This window comes from Bombus terrestris, chromosome 3 (assembly GCF_910591885.1).
Source record: "Bombus terrestris chromosome 3, iyBomTerr1.2, whole genome shotgun sequence".
NCBI classification, from domain to species: Eukaryota; Metazoa; Arthropoda; class Insecta; order Hymenoptera; family Apidae; genus Bombus; species Bombus terrestris.
In genome coordinates, this window is record NC_063271.1 from 18,719,140 (window position 1) to 18,740,348 (window position 21,209).

General features: G+C 34.6%; 1 protein-coding gene across 5 annotated transcripts in view; it reads left to right on the forward strand.

Moving 5' to 3' along the window:
* Nucleotides 1–21,209, forward strand: part of LOC100649833 (formin-like protein) — a 33,142-nt gene that overhangs the window by 7,971 nt on the left and 3,962 nt on the right. The window contains exons 2-16 of one of the 5 annotated variants that reach the window (XM_012319195.3): nt 9,931–10,014; nt 13,463–13,549; nt 14,371–14,477; nt 14,590–15,019; nt 15,472–15,548; nt 15,624–15,939; nt 16,312–16,428; nt 16,512–16,752; nt 16,883–17,154; nt 17,278–17,545; nt 17,624–17,751; nt 17,825–18,269; nt 18,670–18,944; nt 19,074–19,187; nt 20,487–20,585. In XM_012319195.3, the coding sequence (XP_012174585.2) occupies nt 9,931–10,014; nt 13,463–13,549; nt 14,371–14,477; nt 14,590–15,019; nt 15,472–15,548; nt 15,624–15,939; nt 16,312–16,428; nt 16,512–16,752; nt 16,883–17,154; nt 17,278–17,545; nt 17,624–17,751; nt 17,825–18,269; nt 18,670–18,944; nt 19,074–19,187; nt 20,487–20,561 (3,036 nt within the window). In that variant the 3' untranslated portion in view covers nt 20,562–20,585. The remainder of the gene's footprint in view (nt 1–9,930; nt 10,015–13,462; nt 13,550–14,370; nt 14,478–14,589; nt 15,020–15,471; nt 15,549–15,623; nt 15,940–16,311; nt 16,429–16,511; nt 16,753–16,882; nt 17,155–17,277; nt 17,546–17,623; nt 17,752–17,824; nt 18,270–18,669; nt 18,945–19,073; nt 19,188–20,486; nt 20,586–21,209) is intronic. The other 4 variants (XM_012319194.3, XM_003402817.4, XM_012319192.3 and 1 more) reach the window with 4 other exon arrangements.

The window sequence follows — 21,209 nt, forward strand, 5'->3', positions numbered from 1 at the left end:
TTCGATCCGGCTTTTACCTTTTATGATATTTTCTCTTCTTTTTCATCTCTTCAATAATATCTTCCCATTTTCTTTTTATTTATTATCAGCTATCTTCTTTGTCCTTTTTCTATATTTCTTCTTTGTTTCACTTTTATAAAATTAAAGCGAATTTCCTCTTTTCTCCTTTCTTTCAGCCCTTGTCAGCACTTCTGTTTCACTAGCATTTTTTCCTTTATAGTTTACTCGCTCGTTCGACAGTCAGTGGGTTCATCTTTTGAACATAAAAGATGTAGTTGCCGTCTTTCTCGCTCATCCCAGTTCCTTTTCACATTCTCTCCTCGTCCTCTCCCTTTATCGTCGTTTTACATCTTCTTCCCAGCTTCTCTATCGGCTATACGTATACGTATGTATATTATCGTACATGGGTTTATTCAACAGTAACGTGGGTGAGGGTGTCGGCTTGTTAGTTGGACGACTGCCACAGCAGAGAATCCTAGGTGTGTCACTAACCGGTGTACACTGCGACACAATCCTACTACCACAGTTATCCCACGTTTTTATCGTTCATGGAGCGTTTTATATTCTGAGGTTGTTTTGTACGAAGAAAGCACGCGACCATCTTTATTCCGTCTCAGTGAGTATCCGGAAAAATAATCGATTCGTTGGCCCACAATCACGTATCCGTGTTCTTTTCTATTTTCTGACTTTTATTTTGATATAACAGTTAGAAAAAGGAACAACTTGTTCAATTGAAAAGTTTGAGTCTTTTATCAGCCATGAGATGGCCCTTATACCTGTGCTAAGTGTACGTTGAAATGAAATCTAAATTTACATCGTTTATCTTATAAAACATATTACTGCATTCTATAGAAATTTATAAAACACACACACAGTTATAATAGTATAGTTTTGTAGTTCAAATAAAAAATGAGAAAAAAACAATTTCACAAAATAAAATTCAAGCAACTGTAGGTAAAAATGAATTCTTCATTTGGCGTAATAATATGGACAAAAGGTAGTATCATAGAGTAAAAATCGTGCACGATAATTAAGAGTAGAAATCACGCCTCCGGAAGCATAAATAAAAATCGGGTATTTTATACTTGGGCTACACGAGGGTTTAATCATTTTCACGGCTCATGGACCAACACGAAGGCAATGTTTTGTACCTGGGGTGCATCCCTGGTAACGAGGCTGGCTCCGTACGGTCTATGCACCCTTCTTTTACCCTCGATTCACCCTCGTCTGGTCATGTTCGGCTGCGCATATGCGTTTCCACGTTCCCTCCTATCCACGCCGTCGTCGTCAGGGGCCATAACCTCCCCTAACTTTCGATTCTCCTTGAAGTTCAGCGATCCCAAGAGGGTACATTCGAAATCCATTCTACGACTATCCATTTTATACGCGTGCAGCTTCTCAAATTGCTGAGTTTATTTCCTTTAAATCTGCGATTCGTAGATTATACTATATATATTTTATATCGTTTAATTTACGTATTTATGATCCTAAAAGAGAATATCTAAAGTATTATCTTTATTTGACTTGTTGTGACCATAAAATCACTATTGTGGATGACTCAAGTCTTCTGCACAGTACCGTATAGTATTAGACATTGAGAGGATATAATTGTTATTCATTTGAATTCAGATCGATGGATTTATTCATTTTTTGTTATTCAAACTAATTACTTCACTTTAGCAAGGTATACTTCATGGAAATATACTATTGATGATGATACTGATGGAATAAGTGCAAATTCATAGGTCTCTTCGTATGTCTTTTATATTCCGCCGCAATGACTCAGCTGAATGCTTCTGCAGCGGTCGGTTAACGCGTGTTAAGTCTCTAATTATCGCATCTGACCGGATCATTAGTTGCGTGAAAGTCGGCTACCATTTTTAACGCAACATTTGTATCTGGAACGCGTGAATTTTTAGTGTGTTATGAAGTATTTGTATTCGTTTCGTTACGTTTTGAGAGATGAGAAAGAAATCCATTTCTCTAGCAAAGAATTAATATTAATTACTGTAATAACGAATAAGAAAAAGACATGCATGTATATTCGTCCATAGCAAAGATGGATGGATTAAAACCGGTAACTGAATGAAAACATCCATCAGATAGATACACATCAGTTACACATACAATAATTAATTTAAGGATATGGTTTATGTTAGTAAAGAGAATTATTGATTCTACTGGATTCTTTCGATCACTTTCCACTCAATATTTTTCTAACATTAACAAATAATTCAAGTTTAAAAGTTTATAAAAAGAAGCAAACATAGCTGAAAAATATACGTGAAAAATTGTGCTCTTACCCGTATAAAAAATCGATGAATTATATCTTTCAATTTTTCATTGAAAGCACTAAATATCGCTCTACGACATATACATACATCGTTCGATAATTCTAAATTCTACTCGTCTCGCGAAATATAATTCTGTCGCGCCCTGCAGAAATATGGAACATATCAAAAGGATTTTACGAGTCATATCCATGCTGGACGATGAGTAAACCGACTGAATTGTTGAAACTGTTTTGTTCGTGTTTGGGTAAAGAAAGTAAAGGAGGACAAAGTATAAACGTAAACATCGACAACTAACGAGATTAAATGAGAGAGAAAATAAAAATAAAAATGATTCAGAAAATGAGAGACAGCAAAGACAGACACAGTGGGTACAGTAAGTAGTAGATAAAGGGTTAATAATGAATAAGAGGAAAAAAGACACGTAATCGTGCGTGAATTTGCAAGATGATGTCACTATGTACCGTCGGCACGAGTGCGTGTGACGCTATCATTTAATTTTAGACGACGCTCTCTCATTCAACTCTACGGGACTTTGATATTTTCGAGACCAGTTAACGATACAGTCAATCGTTCTATTCAAATCTATTTCAATATGATTTATTAGGCATTGTTATTTGTAAATCATAGTATCACGTGTATACTTTTATACAAATTATTAAAACGAATTATCGATAGGCAAACTTATTGTAAGTAAAATTCACTTTATTTGAAGCGTATGTCAATTCAGATTAGATTCGTAAATTAAAACATACAAACACGTGTAATTTAGGTAATTTAGGTTAGGCATTCATTTCCTTGAAAGATTATTAGGCGCGATTGTTATAATACCCTCCCATGGGTTAGCATCCCAACCCAAAATTTGCTAATTAGGCTTCATGGTTGTCTAGCGTTGCCACTCGAATTTCACATTGGCCAATGTATACGCGCAAACATTGCTCCATTTATTCTAACATTTATTAGTGCCGATCGTAGTATTGCAATTGAATGTGCTTTAACACGCTTGCCACTGACTTTCTCCAATCTTTCTGGATCGTGAGAATTTTATCTGATCCGGAGAATCAGATATCAGCTCACGTCAGGTATCATGCCGTGCAAAATTGCAAATAATGTACGTTCAAAGAATAAGGTTACGTCTTTACCGTTGTAAATAATTTTTATTAGAGAGCTCGGCACAATTGGGTTTGAAGTTTCAAGTAAGAGGAACTAAAACTTAAATATATTTTGAGCGGATGATGATCAGTTATCAATAGCTCAAACGGAAGTATAATGCTTCCTTCTGTGATTCAGCAAGAGTTATCAGTGACTTTTAAAAAAATATGTTAATCGCAAATGTCAAATATGCTATCTCCAATTTCACATAGTAGAATTTTCACTGAATTACGCATGATCAATCAAACAACTGTATATAAAAAAAATAATAGTGATTTTCCCATTTTACTGATTTGATGAACTAATAAGAGCAAAAACAGTCAGTATTATTCGTTTGGAACGTTATTTCAATTTTTAAATGAATTATACAGACTTTCAGCTTTAATTTTACCGCGTTTAGACATTGGGATGGTCTGTTTTCAGTTGCTGGTTGAACATTACTCGTCTGAAAACGGAGGTTCTGTGAGTTAGTTTCTCTTGTTAGCTGATTCGAAGGTCAGTGTCTGTGTAACGAGCAGAAGCTTGTAACCCCGACGAAGTCAGCAATAAAAATTATTTTTGGTCCCTGTACTGTTAGACTGTTATTTTATTGGCGCAAAAAATAACGTAATATCAGCGTAGTAACACGATGTAGTATAGAACTTTTATTATTATTTTAATGCTGTATTTGATTCGAATGAAATTACTCGATAAAATTGTTCAAAAATTATTTATTTATTCTAAATTTTTAATAAAAAATTTTAATATATGAAATTAAAATTTTTAATATATATATTCTTTTAATCGAGGATACTCGTATCACCAACTGTGGTATCCGGGAGGACCAACGATCAAGAAAGTACGAAATGAACATTCTATTCTCGGTGTATCCGGACTGTACGGAAGCGGCATTTCCTTAATAGTGGCCCAACTTCCAAGAATAATTTGTCGTGGAATTATTTCATTCTTAGTTTTCTTCTGTTGGTTGCTAATGCGTGTCACGTTTCGTATAGTAACGAATACCGTTCGTGCGATTTCGTTATGCCATATATGAATCATGACTTCAAAGCTGCATTTAAAATATCGAACGATAGTATTTATCTTGCGTATATGTATATGCACCAACGCTAAATAAAAATATTATATGACTGAATCTAAAAAAAGTATGGGCAACCACGACTTTTCTTTTATGCTGCAGTATGTTGTTGATTCAGTGCTAATTGAATTAATTTTGAAGAATAAAATATAACGATTTGTTATTTGATGTGTCTATGCTCTTTTATCACCGCAATCCCAGAACTCTATTCGCTGTACGTGTACATTTCTGTACTTACAATTTGGAGTAAGAGAGAATTGAGCGAAATTGTCGAAAATATTCGATAATATACATAATATATATAAATATTTTGCATTCTGATAAGTTTATTCTTGCACGTTATATAATAAGAATAAGAACTAATTTGTAATTCTTACTTAACCATATGAATTAAAATCCGTATATTATAAACGAAGCGTGTCGATAACGTTCCAAGTTATAATTTCTACGAGAAAGAAAAACAAGTTTGTGCAAGACACTCGTATGAAAAAGGAGAAGAATAGATATACGAGCGTGTGGGGCTTTTTACGTCATCTTGTTGGTAACAAGGAAACTTGACGCGGCCGCGAAAGTATGTACATTATAATCGCGTGTATAGTTAAGTGCATGTGCATCGTGCGCAAAGTTTGGCCGAGATAGTTGCAATGATTTTAATTCATTACGTAAATCACATTTTTATAATGTTTTTCAAAATATTTAATAACTATTGTTGTACTGTTTGATGTTGATGATTCATATCATACATGTTAAGCTAGATATTTGCTATCAAACATATGTATATTGAACTAAAGATAAACGTCTGCCACTAAAAATGTTTCTTCTGCACATTAACTACCTTTACATTGCGATTTAGTGTATTCAAACGACTGAAACGCGGTGCAAACGTTACACAAGCAGAGATGGTAAATCGATTAAGCACGTAAGCTAATAAATCGATTTAGAAGGAAACAGAATCAACTAAATAATATGTATCAATAATATAAACGTGCAAACATTTATCATTTCTGGAAGAGAAATATCTTCTTGAGGATGAATTATTACGTAGTTTTACAGGAATTCCATTTCCTACGAACCGATCGTATTTCGATTGGTATTCGATAGATTCTATCGTGTCTTTTAAAAAAATTGTTTTTGCGTAACAAAACGCGCTGCATACGGAAAAAGTGATTGATCAGCAGCTGCGCGGCCCTGTTTCCGAGGCATTTCCATATTTGGAGTTCTATTGCATCAAGATACTGCTTGAGTTACTTTCCGTAATAGGTATTTTATTATACAAATTCTTTGACATTAATGTTTATAAACATCCATTTAACTTTAAGCATTCGTGATGAAAATGTCGCAACACGTATCGATAAATGGAATAATGCGATAACATAGAATTAAACCGGCTTTAATAACCGGTTACACTTGTTCATAAGTAAGAAGTACGAGTAAAACTATAAGTGATAGATACATCATGTTTACAACATTTCAAAATGTTTTGTATTTCATATTTATATAGTTGGATAAAAGGAAAGAAAGCTGCGTCGATACTTAATAAAATATAATTGATGTCAGCACTCTAAAAATATTTATGGCGCGCCACCCACCCATAACGACGACCAATAGAAGGAAAAGAAACGTGGGGTGGAAGAGAAGAGAAACGAACGCTGTGGGCGTGCGCCATACAACTCTAGAGGGATTCTATCATTGCTTCAAGTGCTCCAACTGATTCTCGATCGTGTTCACGGTGCTATATAGATCCCTACGTGTGATGGTGCATCCACGCAATCATACGCGCGAGTATGCACGTACTCGAGTACAAAGTACGCGAGAGTATTGGTACACCACAAAAGGGAGACTCAACCCTCGCCCCTAGCATCGATTGTTGGATGGGGAGCAACTGGCCAGAGAAACATGGAACCGGCTAACTGCATGAGTCTGCTGAAGGGGACTTTCCGCGATTGATCGCCTTGTGAGAATCCTTTTTTTCTTTATGTCGTCGACCCTACTGACGGTGGTATCACATATCTATGAAGCTTTTATGAGGTACTAATGTAAGGAACGTAGCTCCGTTTCCAACAGTTTTTGCACCACACGATTACATTTCTCTTTTTCTATAGCGGTTTATGAAAGTACTTCAACGTTTAGAAAAAAGCTTTTATTTATGTATTACGCGCGTTTTGCAAGACATTTTAAAAGCGAACTGTTCAACGATACACAATGCATTTTAAGCAAGATTGAGGTAATATTTGTCTAGCAAACTCTGCCCTTTCTAATCTCCACTTCCGGTGACCCTTGACCTGAAAACACACGTTTCATTATTCCAACGCAGCTTTGCGTATAATACCAGGAACTCCGTCTGGACATGTATTTCGCCTTCTGGTTTTTATTAAAAAGAATTAGTCTTTCAACGATCGTACGCTTTTTCTCGGCGAGTATGGTTGGTTCGTCTTGATAGCAGAACTATCTTGAAATTGTATTAGTTTTTAAACAATGTTAATTTCAAGCTATTATTTTGTAATTATGTATCATGAAAACTTAATCGTTTTGAATGTTTTTTAAAGAATGAAAACAGATTTAAGGATGCCTTAGGGTAGATGGTATTGATTATTGCCAAGGAGGGACTTCTTTTTGATGTGTCACTTCAGATTATCGATTACTTGACTTTTCAACGTTTCCTTGGTTAAGTTGTTTGCTTCTTACAGCGCACTTCGGTAAATATCAAGGGGAACATCTGTATTAAGAGCTTTTAACTCGAACAAAGTAGATGGTAGCTTCTGACATTAACTTGTCTCGCTTCATATCATATACATTTTATATATAGATCTTTCCTGTAACTAATGGTATATCCAAGAAGAGGAGACTAATATAATTATTTTTTCAAGCGTTGGAGTATCACCAAAAAAAAAAGACGGAACAAGGTTTTCAACGCGAACTGAAATAACGTTCTCAACACAAATGAATTAAGCAATATTCATAAAACAGAATCGAAACCAGAGTTGCTCCAAATAATTAACAAGCGTAACTGTACAAATATAGTTTAGCCTGCGAAAAATTACAGCTTTTACTTATTCGTTTCGAATAAACGACTGTTGCAAAACAAAAACCAGATTTTCATAGAACTCCTTACATGATACGCTGCTGGAAATTGCGATTCACTCTGCTTACCGAAGGAGAACGTGCGTTTGCTTTCTCTGAGAAGCAAAGAACCGTATAAAAAAACGATCATTCAGAATCGATACCGTTATTTCTAACTTATGTGTCCGTTTTAATGATTTAATGCTCGAATTTTTTGAACTATGGATTTCTGATCGAAATATATTTCAGTAATTATAAAAATCCTTTGCCTTATCTATAGCTATCTAGCTATTGGTCAGTCGATCAAACCAACAGTGTATAACACGTTCTCGATATAACAGAGCACAGATTGCGTAACATATTTTATCAAGTTTACTTGGGAAGATTGCATTCGAAACTGGCCGTGTAACTTACTATTTATGTAATTTCTGGCCTGGAACGCGTACATCGTGCTATCGCTCGATCTAACGTTTAGTAGCAGTACCGTATATGCAATGTATATGTATCGCGAGTAGTGATGTCATGCACTCGTGGCTTCCGCATCCGCTCTTTGATAATTATTCGTCGACTATGCTCGTCCCTAGCCACCACGACGTACACTTGACGACTGTGTACACGTATTACCGTCGCGTTTACTTCACGATCCTTTTTTGTACACGTATAGCTACCGCGGCAATATTTACAATCTTTCCTCTATCTATCCCTTGGTTAGACGTCAAGTTAAAGACGTCAAGTTTTCACTTTCAGTTATTACATGGAATGTTGTGTATTACGTAAAAAAAAAGGAAATTTATGTCGATTAAAAGTACGAGCGATATAGATATATGTACTAGTTTACACATATGTATATGCACGATGCTTTGTTGCTGATAAAATTTAGTTTGAAAATTTGTTATACGAAAGATATGAGATCTTGACTAATCCTCGATACGAGCGAATAATTAGCAGGAAGTTATGCTACGAGCAGAAATGAGTTAGATATTAGAAATAGTGCTTCTTCGTTTAACGATAGAGTCTGAAAATGCTTAGTCAAAAATTAATCCGATACCCCTTTTTCGCTTGTTAAAGTCGTTTGAAAATCATATAATATTCGTTGTTACAATTTGTGCATTTTTAATTATTTTTTATTCATATTTTTTGTTTAAAAGAGTCATTGGAACGGTTATCGCGTGTTATTGCATATGCGTCATGGTCGAGTACTTTGTGTCACATATCGATAATTTTGTTTGCAACAAATTATAGCTCATATACGACTTTTTTTAAAGGTTACTTCAAAGTCGCAATAATCTTCTTTTACTTGGTAATGAACATTTGTTCGGTTGCAGGAAATTTTTTTAAATCGCCTTATCACATATCGATAATTTTGTTTCCAGCAAATTATAGCTCATATACGACATTTTTTAAAGGTTACTTCAAAGTTGCGATAATCTTGTTTTACTCGGTGATGAGTATTTGTTCAGTTCTAGGAATTTTCTTTAACTTGCATTGTTGCTACGAAATATTAATATTGTATGTATAATCATCGTAAAATATTGTATAAGTAGGATTTGGAGAGGATGAGGGTAGAGGCCACTCAATACCCTCAGTCCTTTGGCCTTTGGGTGCTTGTTCCTTATTTCTTTTCCAACTAATGACTTCATTACCTTAACGAGAGCAATTCAAACACGAGGGGAACTTTGGGAAATCTCTGGCTTTGAATATTTGAATAATTAATGTACGGCTCTTAATAGAAAGGTTTAATTATTTATCCTATTTTATTAGGCTGAATTACTCATATAATTAATCGTGAAACAGATGCTTGTGTCTTTTAATAATTTCAAACAGGACTTGTTCGATTTTAATATATTTGCAAACTAGGAAGAAACACGGCAATTTTTATTCGCAAGTAAAAACTGTTGCTAACGAAATATTTCGTTGCTGCTAAAGCGATAGATGAACTAAACTTTAGTTTAGTCGTAAAAAATACGACGTAAAAACCAATTGTACGTTGCGAGTATCTTAATAATTACAAGCTAGAAATAACTGAAAATTCTTATCTGAAAATTCCTACAAGGTAACTTACATAAGCCTGACTGCATTTATAATGCGCAACGTGCTGTTTATATTGTAAACGTTACGTACCTTGTAATTAGATAACGATTATTTATAACCTTTATTATTCTCCTTCTCTATTGTAATATAATATAACCGTGAATAAGTACAATTATTTCGAATGAATTATATTCGTATCGTGACTCGATTTTATACCATGCAATTGCATGTTGAAGAAGAAAGAAAGAAAAATGGAAAGCCACGACTCTCTCTCTCTTTGTCATAGACATTAAAGTGAAACTTGGATTTTTTCTGTTTCAGGCTTCAATGGATCTGCCACCGGACAAAGCGAAGCTTTTGAAGCAATACGACAACGAGAAAAAGTGGGACATCATATGCGATCAAGTGAGTATACAGCCTGTATGAATGATAGCCTGTTTCCAGAACAGGCTTCATAGGATTTACGCTATTTTAAATATCACTTCAGAGTGCAATTTTTCTCTAAACGAAAGACATTTACTCATAGGCTCTTAAACAGCTTTGTTCTTTTCATATTTGCTATCGTCTATAAACATTCCTCGCGAAATTGATACAACGTTGCCATTATAAGAATGACGTAATCAACCTTTAACTTGACGAACTTATTGTTAATCGGCGTGGTCTGAGATCTTTGCCCGCTTCGTGCTCGTTTAATTCCATACTGTCCAATGAATGCGGGTCCACGACCCTTACTTTATACACAGTCTCACGATCTTTCTTCAACTTATTTCTTTCGTTCAAACAGCTACACTTATTCGGTTCACACAGATTATTTTTTTCAACTGCAGTATCGAATAATAATGAGACATTTAAACGCACATTCTTTAAGTTTGTTAATTTCTTGATACGAAAAGTGAACATTCGCTCGCGATAGCCTCCAAAGATTCCAGAAAAAGAGGTCTGTGTTGCTATCAAATGCAAACCGTATCAACATCAGATCGTAGAAAATTCACGTAAAAAGTAAGACACGTTTTATTCTATATATAGATAGCAGACGTTTAACGAGCGAATGCAGTATCGCCGGGCAGACGTATATAGTCGTTCGTTTGATGCATACACGTCTGTGGGGCTATGCTTAAGTGGGTTTAATCTCGAGCTTAATCGAGGGCGAGCAAAAGTGTCGTCGAACGAGACACCTCTTCTGATCCACGAAGGGCGTGGATTATGAAAGACGAGTTAAGCGCTTCGCAAACCCGCTCACGTTAAACTCGTTGCCTGATTTTCCAAAATATAAGCAACGTCGATACTACGATTCAGTTATTATTAGACATAATTCCTAATTACTTGGTCTTACAATATGGTTAACAGAATGAATAATTTAATATTTCTCGTATTGGCTTATGTTCTTTTAAATGTCGGCTTTTATATTAAACTATTGAAATTTATCGTCGATAGGGAGATATTATTGCCTCAGCAACTGTATCATTTAGATAGGAATATTTATTAATTTTATTTCGAAATGAATGAGAGATTGTGTGGATAGCACGTAATAAGCATAACGAATAGAACTTAACTATAGATATCGCAATTTTTCTGTCATGTCATGAGAGAAATGTTACCTCCAGCGTTGTCGTAGTGAAATATGATTCCGTTCTTGGTCACCAACGATAACGCTACTTTTGTATTTGAATGAATCGCGTCCGAATGAAATGCAACTTTAATTAGTATTTTTCTCTATTAATTATTCGAATTTATAGGCTATTAGCTTTACATAGTATTAATGTATTCGTCAACTTCGATGCTTTGTAACCAATACTTTAGACATTACTACCAAAAAAAAAGAACAGGAAAAGAAGAGGAACTTATAATATCTGCAATTTTAATTGGTAGATATGTAGTCGTGAAATTTAATAGTGTTTACATGGTTTAAATATATTCTTCGCTTCCTCAATGAAGTCGTTTAACGCTGGCGATCCGGGGAGCCATTCAAAACGTTTCTGTGGAAGAATGGAACGGTTTAAGGCATACATTAGTTCGTTTTGTGTTCCAAAATAGCAGGAAAAAAAAGTTACAAAGGGTTTCTGTAAAGAGTTCAGGGAAGGTTTTTGCGGTTTAGGTGGACTCGTTGCCTCGTTAAACCGAGAAGAGTCAAGCAGTTAGGGTGGAACTCGTCTCGAGTGGAAATTATTCCCTTTTCTCATCGCGAGCTCCGCTAGAGCACAGCAGTAGAAAGCAGAAAATGGATTTCACGATTCGTCTGGATCGGAAAAGACGCAGAAAAGTAAAATATCTTTAGAATTCAGATTATTTTGAATATTATAAATTTCTAGAGGATAATCCGGTTAACAAGTTACTTGTTTTAAAATACGACATCTCTACGGCTATAATTTTATATTTCGAATTTCAAAGCATCGGAAAGAAAATATTTTTCATTTAGCATAGAACCATGAAAACATATTGCATGTCCGATGAAACAACTCGCAGGTTGCGGATTAGCATCGCACGAACGAATCCCCTTTATCGTTCTCATTCACTCGCCCCCTTCTCTTCATCCCCTTTCACTTGCTACGGCACTTTCCCAGACACGATTCTAGTCACTCCCTACACCACATTCCGCAACTTCTACCTGTAATCGCTTCAAACGTCTCTGACCCACCTTGTAACTTTCCTATTTTCCTTTTATAGATCGTCAATAATCGCAAATTCTAGCGATTTTTAACGTACGCAACTTTAGTCTACCGAGCGAGTCATTCCTTAACGAAAGACTTGTATTAATTACAGAATTAAATTTTGCCGATAAAAAGAAATAAGTTCAGTCTGAATTCTTTGTTGTTTTATTACGCTGTTGAAGGGTTAAACAGAGAACTTGACCGCTGCAAGTGCGTTAGTTCGACGAGGTTCGTAAAGTGTTACATAAAATCATAAGATGTTGTTGCATAGAATGTGTTGATGAAACAAGATATTCTTGAGGCGACAGGGTTGCCTGTTCGGGGTCATCGATGGCCCGTCTCAATTCTTTAACAGGCCTGTAGGGCATGTGGGTAACACGACACGGATGTAATGCAAGCCGTGCTATTATACGATACAAGAAAGCGGGCTGAAAAAAAGCGTACAGCATCCCTCACTCATCGGCGTAGCCGTACACACGTGTACACGACGCTCTACACAGCTTGTAAATTTCTCTCTCGTCGGAATATTCGAAAAATCACGTCTGCTCGCCGAATGAACTCCTTGCAAAGTTTTTGGAAATGCAGAATTCTCTGGACTTCGAGCTTTTTTCAGAGATATCTTTCCAATTCTATTCGGTTAAATATCTATAAAAATTACAAAAACTAAATCGATCTTCAAGGAAGAAACTGTATCGCGTTGTTGTATGAAATAATTGGAAGAAAGTAACGAAGATCCTTTTGAAAGCGGTATGAAAGTGTAAACGCGTCATGAAAGTAGGTTCAAAGAACAAACTTCTATGGTTGGAATTAAGCAAATTAGTTTGACTCGCATTCACTCAGGTACTATGCACGCATGCATTTAGAAAAAGCGTGGGATATTGTTCTATGCGTTAGTGGAGCCTCGCCTATTGTGGTTGAGTGTGGAATTGCACACACTGCGCCGATTACCGAGACATTCGTTAAATTTCCGCTGAAACTTGGATACGCGTGTTTTCAAATCTTGTTCAATCTTTCTTACGCTATCTCTTTTTTGAAATTTTATGGCAATTTTTATCTCGACGTACCCAATCGCTCTACAAATATTACATTTAACAAAATTAAATTTAGAATATTTATATAATAGAACACTGCTTTAAATCGTTGCTATAATCAAACGAAGCGAATTGAAATAATCGAGGCGATGCTTCTGATATTGGTATTTTCAGGAAAGAGTGCAAGCAAAGGATCCACCATCGCATTATTTAGCAAAGTTACGCACTTATCTGGATCCGAAAGCTTCGCGAAGCCATCGAGTATGTTGCATTTAATTTCTTATCCTTATACCTTTTGTTTCTTCATATTTTCGTCCTCTTTATGTTGCCACGCGAATTGAAGTAAATTAGCATTCCGAGATCTAAGTAATTAGAGGATCGTAATTTACAATAAAAGCAATTAAATTGAGTATTACAAATGAGAGAAATCTCATATATTTAATATGATATAACTAACTATCTTAATAGTAGTAGAGTACTTGATAAAAAAAAGAAAAAAGAAGATAACTTATTACAGTTTGCGATAAGTACTCGGTTTCTTCGGTTTTATGATTCTCTAATTTTTTCGATCAACGTTTGAGCATGTATTAGGGTGGTTTACAAATAATTAATAATTTTAAAGCGCACAAATTTGTTGTCAATCCAACATTTTAATGTTACTTCTATTCACATTTTTAAGGCTATAGTACCGTAGTATATATTTCAACTGTGTATTACGGTCTGACTCAACCAGATAAAACGATGGTAAACATTGTACTACTCGGAATCAATTTTTATTACTTACTTTTTAAAAGCAACAGATTCAAGGAAATAGATATCCAGTAATTAGATAAATGGAAAATTTTCATTTTCAAGGTATGTTTTTAACGTCAGCGAAATTACTTTCACCATCCGGGAGTGATTAAATGTTTCTAGATTTTGCTTTTGAATGAATTATAATTTCGAGAAATAACCACCGTAATATATCTATGGAACGATATTCGTACAATTTTTGGTTCTTAAATTACAAAAAATCCGTTTGTTTTATGTTCGTTTTTTCCCGCGTAAGAAAACTTGAACGACGGATACTAATGATTATACAGTCGTATCGTTTTCTCACGTTCTTCCAGAAGAGGAAAATGGTTGGAGAGTCAACGTCGACTCAAGTGTTACGGGATTTGGAAATCTCGTTACGCACAAATCACATAGAGTAAGCTTTTATTTATAACATACATTATGTTTCTTTAAGTAACTTTCACTATAGTTTGAATTTGCCTCAGAGAAATCTAACTTGGTGATAATTCGATTTCTGATCGGTTTAGATGGGTAAGGGAGTTCCTAGACGAAGAAAACCAAGGCTTGGACGCCCTCATAGACTACCTCAGCTTCAGGTTACTCATGATGAGACACGAACAACGTCTCTTGGAATCCCACGCGAGTTCCGAGGAAAAATTACAAACCGGTAAGAGTTCGCACGCCGCCACATGGGTCAACATTTATTTCTATTATGGCGACGTACTGGAAAAGATTGAATCGATGAACGTAGACCGTGAACGACATAATTATTTTCCAGTGGGTTCCGGGGATACCTCGCCCTTAAATAACGGTTGCCTGAGGCCGCCTCTCCACGAGCTCAAGGATAGTCCTGGAGTTAAAAGGAGATCACGGCACGTGGCGCGTCTCAATATGGGCGAAGCGAAAGATGACATTCACGTTTGCATACTGTGCATGCGTGCCATCATGAATAATAAGGTACAAAACTGGATATATCGGAACTGGTTCAAGAACATTGCCATTTGATCAGGCAAAGAGCTTGTCGCATGTCAATTCCTTTTATTTCATTCTTACCTTTCTTCGTCGTTTATCCGTATCTTCGTTTTGCAGACTGATTCCGCTTCTTTCGCTTGTTTTCATATGTAAATTACAGAAGATGATTCGTCGCGGTCGGAAACTAGCGACAAAATCACAAAATCGTGACAATAATTTTGCTCTACCTGTTGTAAACATTTGCTTCAGTATGATATTAACTTTTCTCTTTATTTTCTGGCAGTATTTTGTATGATACCATTTATATAAGAGTATTACTATTGATCAAAGTTTGATTTAACATAATACAATGCGTTCGGACATAGTGTTTTTGATAATAACGTAGAATTTACTAAACATTATTTTTCTGATATAAAATCTCATAATACTTTGTACAGTATGGCTTCAATATGGTCATCCAACATCGTGAAGCAATCAACTGCATCGCGCTCAGTTTAATGCATAAGAGTTTAAGGTATTGATATTTTTCTCTCAATTTCATATAAGTTTCTCAACTTTCGTAAAATAAAAAAATGTATCCTACTTTCAGAACGAAAGCTCTAGTATTAGAACTTCTTGCTGCTATATGTCTGGTAAAGGGTGGCCATGAGATTATTTTGTCCGCATTCGATAATTTCAAAGAAGTTTGCTCGGAACGACGACGATTTACTACGCTTATGGCATACTTCACTCAATATGATAGTTTTCACATAGAATTTATGGTTGCTTGTATGCAATTCGTAAATATCGTTGTTCACTCGGTAGAGGACATGAATTTCAGGGTTCACCTGCAATACGAATTTACCAAGCTTGGTTTAGACGAGTATCTCGAGAAACTCAGACATACCGAAAGCGAGGATTTGCAGGTTTGTCAATTTGTTAATTTCGAGTATATTAATATTTATTATAGTTCTGTCTGATTAAGTCTAAACGATCGAACTTTTATAATCGAAATTGTTGCTTTATTTAATAGAAAGCTACAAACATTTATTGTATAAAAAGAGACAACGAAAATAATTTCCCGAATATAAATTATAAGATACCTTTATTTTTGTTTACTTGATTGATACAATAAAATCGTTCACAGTATAATAATAGATAATTGTTTTGATCTCTGTACATATTTATATAATATTTCGTGTATAAAACGTACTTGAAATTATTACATGTAGTTAAAATGTTTAACGATCTCATTCCTAAACATAATACTATCTTCATCTGATATAATATTTTCCCAGGTTCAAATCTCTGCGTATCTAGATAACGTATTTGATGTAGCTGCCTTAATGGAAGACAGTGAAACTAAGACTGCTGCGTTAGAAAAAGTAGCTGAATTAGAAGATGAACTTGGTCATGTAAGTAGTTTCTTTAAATTGAACTAGCCTACATAGCCTTATTTAAACGATTATTTACTAAACATTTGATATGTTGAAAATAGGCGCACGATAGGATGACAGAGTTAGAAAGAGAGTCGCTTGCAAAATTAGCGGAGTTAGAGACTGAATTAGGTGCATTAAAAGTAGAATACGCTGATGCTGTGGAAGCTCGTCGATTGGCCGAAGAAGAACTCACAGCCTTGAAAAGACAAAAGCAGGATTCTGCTCGGAGGCAAAGTGTTTTAGAAAACAAAATTATCGAATTGGAAACGCTTACTGGCACTCTCACGAAGGGTTCTTCAGGTTCGTTAAAACTCTTTGTGTATTCTACTATCGTAATTTGTTTTAAAATCTATCAATAAATAATGCAGGAATAATAAATCGATCAAAAAGTAAGTACTAGCAACTAACGTATCGCTTTAAATTTGTACAGCCAATCTTCGGAATGGAAGCGCAACGAGTCCCGTCAGTACATCGGATAACGTCACATCCTCTACGCTTAATTCGACCCCGTCTCCGACACTGGAAGAACCTCCTCCATCTGCCCCAGCACCACCTCCACCACCACCACCTCCATGTCCGCCACCGCCTCCAATGGCACCTCTTTCTCCTGGAGATCAAAAATTACCTCCACCTGCACCTATACCTCCACCACCTGCTGGCATGATGCAAGCACCGGATGGAGCAATGACTATTAAGCGAAAGGTATGTTTTTCTTATTAAAATCTATATATGCAACTATTGCATGATTCTCGTTCTGCGCAATTTAGTATCTTTAAATTTCCCACGAATATGCACATAAATATCTGCAAAATTCTTTGATTCCAGGTTCAAACAAAATACAAACTTCCCACACTTAACTGGATCGCTCTAAAGCCTAATCAAGTACGGGGTACTATTTTCAATGAGCTGGACGATGATCGATTGCACAATTATATAGACTTTTCCGATTTCGAAGAACGATTTAAAATCGGAATGGGAAGTCACGTTGCTAATGGTACTAACGAAATAGACGGTCTTCAAAGCTTTCCTAGTAAAAGATTCAAGAAGCCAGAAAATGTCTCGCTCTTAGAACATACCAGATTACGAAATATCGGTGTGTATAATAAAAATCTCAATTTCCTTTTTAAAAAGTCAAAAGATTGATCGTTCACCGTTCTGTTCCCTTTTATAGCCATATCGCGAAGAAAAATGGAAATGCCGGTAGAAAAAGTAATTATGGCAGTAAATGCTCTCGATTTAAAAATACTGTCGCTGGAAAATGTTGAATTGCTACAACGTATGGTGCCTACGGATCAGGAAGTATGGCTTATTCTCTTTTTCCATATAGAAATGTTGATAGTAGCTAGTACACAGAAATTTTATAATGTTACAGATAAAAGCATATAGAGAATACATTATAGAAAAGAAAAATGTTAATTTGTTAACGGAGGAAGACAAATTTTTGATGCAGCTCGGTAAAGTAGAAAGGATATCAACGAAACTATCCATTATGAATTATATAGGAAACTTTTTTGATAATTTACATCTTATTACTCCACAAATACATGCTGTGATATCTGCTTCGAGTTCGGTTAAGAGTTCAAAGAAACTAAGAGCAGTATTAGAAATTATCCTTGCCTTCGGAAATTACTTAAATAGCAGTAAACGAGGCCCAGCGTATGGATTTAAACTTCAGAGCTTAGACACATTACTCGATACGAAGTCAACGGACAAGAGAATGTGCCTTTTACATTATATTGTAGCAACAATACGAGTCAAATTTCCAGAACTGATTAATTTTGAATCGGAACTTATGTACATCGATAAAGCTGCAACCGGTGCGTATATATGTTAATATTTTAATTATTAAATAACTATAATTGTTATCATTTATTGAAACAAAACTGTCTTGACTCGCTATAGCTTTCTACTTAATTGTAATTAGTGTATTGACCAAAATTACTGCAGCTGCGAAGGGAGAACTAGATTTGAGTTGACATCTTACGTTCTGGCAAGCTGGAGCCCGTTATCTCCCCTTAGATCTTCTCAAATTACTGTTTCGACGTTCGAAACACGTGTACTTATATTTAGACGTGATTAATTTTATGACCTCACTATATTTCTTCCGCCAAGAGCATATACCAAATGCCGTGTCTCGAATGTCGTGAATTCATCTCATTATACATATAATGTTTTTATTATTTCTGTATATCATTTTGTTTTCTTCACTCTTTTTAGTCTCGCTAGAAAATATAACTACCGACGTTCACGAATTAGAGAAGGGTATGGATCTCGTAAGGAAAGAATTTGAACTACGTGGTAAAGAAAAACACAACACCGTACTGCGAGATTTCTTAAATAATTCCGAAGAAAAATTGCGTCGTTTAAAATCCGATGCACGCGCTGCTGGAGAAGCATTCCGAGAATGCGTTGAATTTTTTGGAGAAAGTCCCAGGCAAGCTGATGCTAATACGTTCTTCTCTCTTCTCGTCAGATTCGCAAGGGCATTTAAGGTACCGTTTAACTTTTACACCATACATATACATATATAATAAGCTTATAACCAGAAAGGATTATTTTCAATTAAAACGGTCATAAAAAAGCAAAATGCTAGAATACTACAAAGCAAAGTATTTTTACAGGCTGCGGATCAAGAAAATGAACAGCGTCGTAGATTAGAAGCTGCTGCTGCAGAAGCTTTAAACGCCTCAGAAGACGTAATAAAACGTAATAAATTAAATCAAAAGAAGCAACAGGTACGTTCTCCTAATTATTTATTTTGACGGGAATAAGAAGTTATAATTATTTAGCTTCGTTATTATTGCACGCTATGCATTTAATAGCTTATATTTATTTTCTTATTAACGAATACATTTTGTAAAATGTTTAGAGTCCCGCAAATATGAATGCTCTATATTTTCTTAGTAAAGTTTCTTAAGATTTTATTTCATTATACTTAAATCTGTAAGTGCAATAGATACATAAATATTGAACGTTAAATTACTTATTCTTTCTGACCAATTATAACATGCTTTACTAACTGCACACTTACATTTTTAAATATGTTTCTCTCTCTCAACATCAATGCTGCAAGATTTAATTTTATTTTTATTATTTTATTACATGTTATTAATTGTATTTCTATTATTTGCCTAAAATTTTTTACTGTGCTTCTTATACATGCAATATAGATATAATTCCTGCTTATACCATTATAAACGAACATTGAATATGCATGACACTGCGATTAGAACATTAGCATTTTTTAATTTCCTTATGGAATGATATGATGCTACTTCATTAGTTAAAAAATATAATTTTATGCATTAATTCAGAAAATATCAAACAGATTTTCAGTTTCATATGTGTGTGTGTGTGTGTGTATATATATATATATATATTATATATATATATATAAAATTGATTTCTGTTTGAAGCTTTACATTTCGATATGTGTGTGTGATGTAAAATATAAAAATGTGATTTTGTATAATTTTTTAAAAGCTTGCGCTTTCTAACATTACTTATTTATTATTCATATTCTTCTTAATAATTAAGCATGGTGGATCATTTCATAGAAAAGCTTACATATCATAACACTTGAAACATTTCTAAATTTTGGATTTTTTATACAAAACGTGATACTAGAATCATCCAGCACTACAAAATACAATATTGTTTAATGTCAATTCATCTCATTGTTATAACATTTTCCGCAAAATTTTTACTATCAAACATGAAAAATACTTTTTGTATGGGGATATTATTTAGCTTTACTAAATGTCAATTAAGGAAACAGATTATTTTTTGGAAATAATTTTTGCAAATGTCAATGCTCGTGCGAAATAGAATTTACAAGGCATTTCTTTTCGCTGCATGTTGTGAGATAGCATGATATTTTTCAGGGATTATCAAATGATCATAATAATTTTGATTATTTCGAGAGTGCTCTTTTAGCAATTTTTTTCCGTTTCAAGAACAGACAGCGATGTCTATCAAAGTATCTCACAAACGTCTATTTTTCTTATTTGTTACATATTTATTTGGATTTAAAGTCACCGAAATTTTGCTGTAACACAAACAAGAGTCTGTTACATCGGCATCTTAATGAACTGGAGCTCAGAACGTAACAATATAGAAACAATTCACAACATGTAAGTCTGTCCTTACTCACTTCCTTCTAATGACATATTTTTAATGGTCGCATTCGCACATACACTACGCTTAGACAACACACATGTAGGTTTAGCTTCTATTACCATGCGAGATATACATATTGAAATATCCAAAAACCATGTTCGAAAACAGTTCTTTTTTTATTTGTTTTTAATCGAAAATTTGTCACTAATTTCATCAATAAGTAAGAATTTCCTTTTCTACAAATATATGTAAAATTCTAATTGTTTTTGAAGAACTGTTTTCCAAATTTAGTGGTACGGACCTATATTCACTCGATTCATATCATTAACAAAAAATTAAAGAATGCATTGGCATGTGTTCTAGCTTGCATTGATGTTGCCTGAGAGAAGTCCTGTATTATCACTTTCCTATGCTACTGCCAAGAATCTCATAGATAAACGCGTATACATTAACAATATAGCTTAATTCTATAGAATTAAACATTAAATTAAATTTATTTATAATTTATATCACGTAGGAGAAACTCAACTGTCTATTCGTGATTAGAATTCTAATATATTAATTAAAAGATCTTCCATTTCAGCGATATATGTATAAGAACTACCTTTAGAAAATTTCTCTGTCCGAGAAGTTTGAGG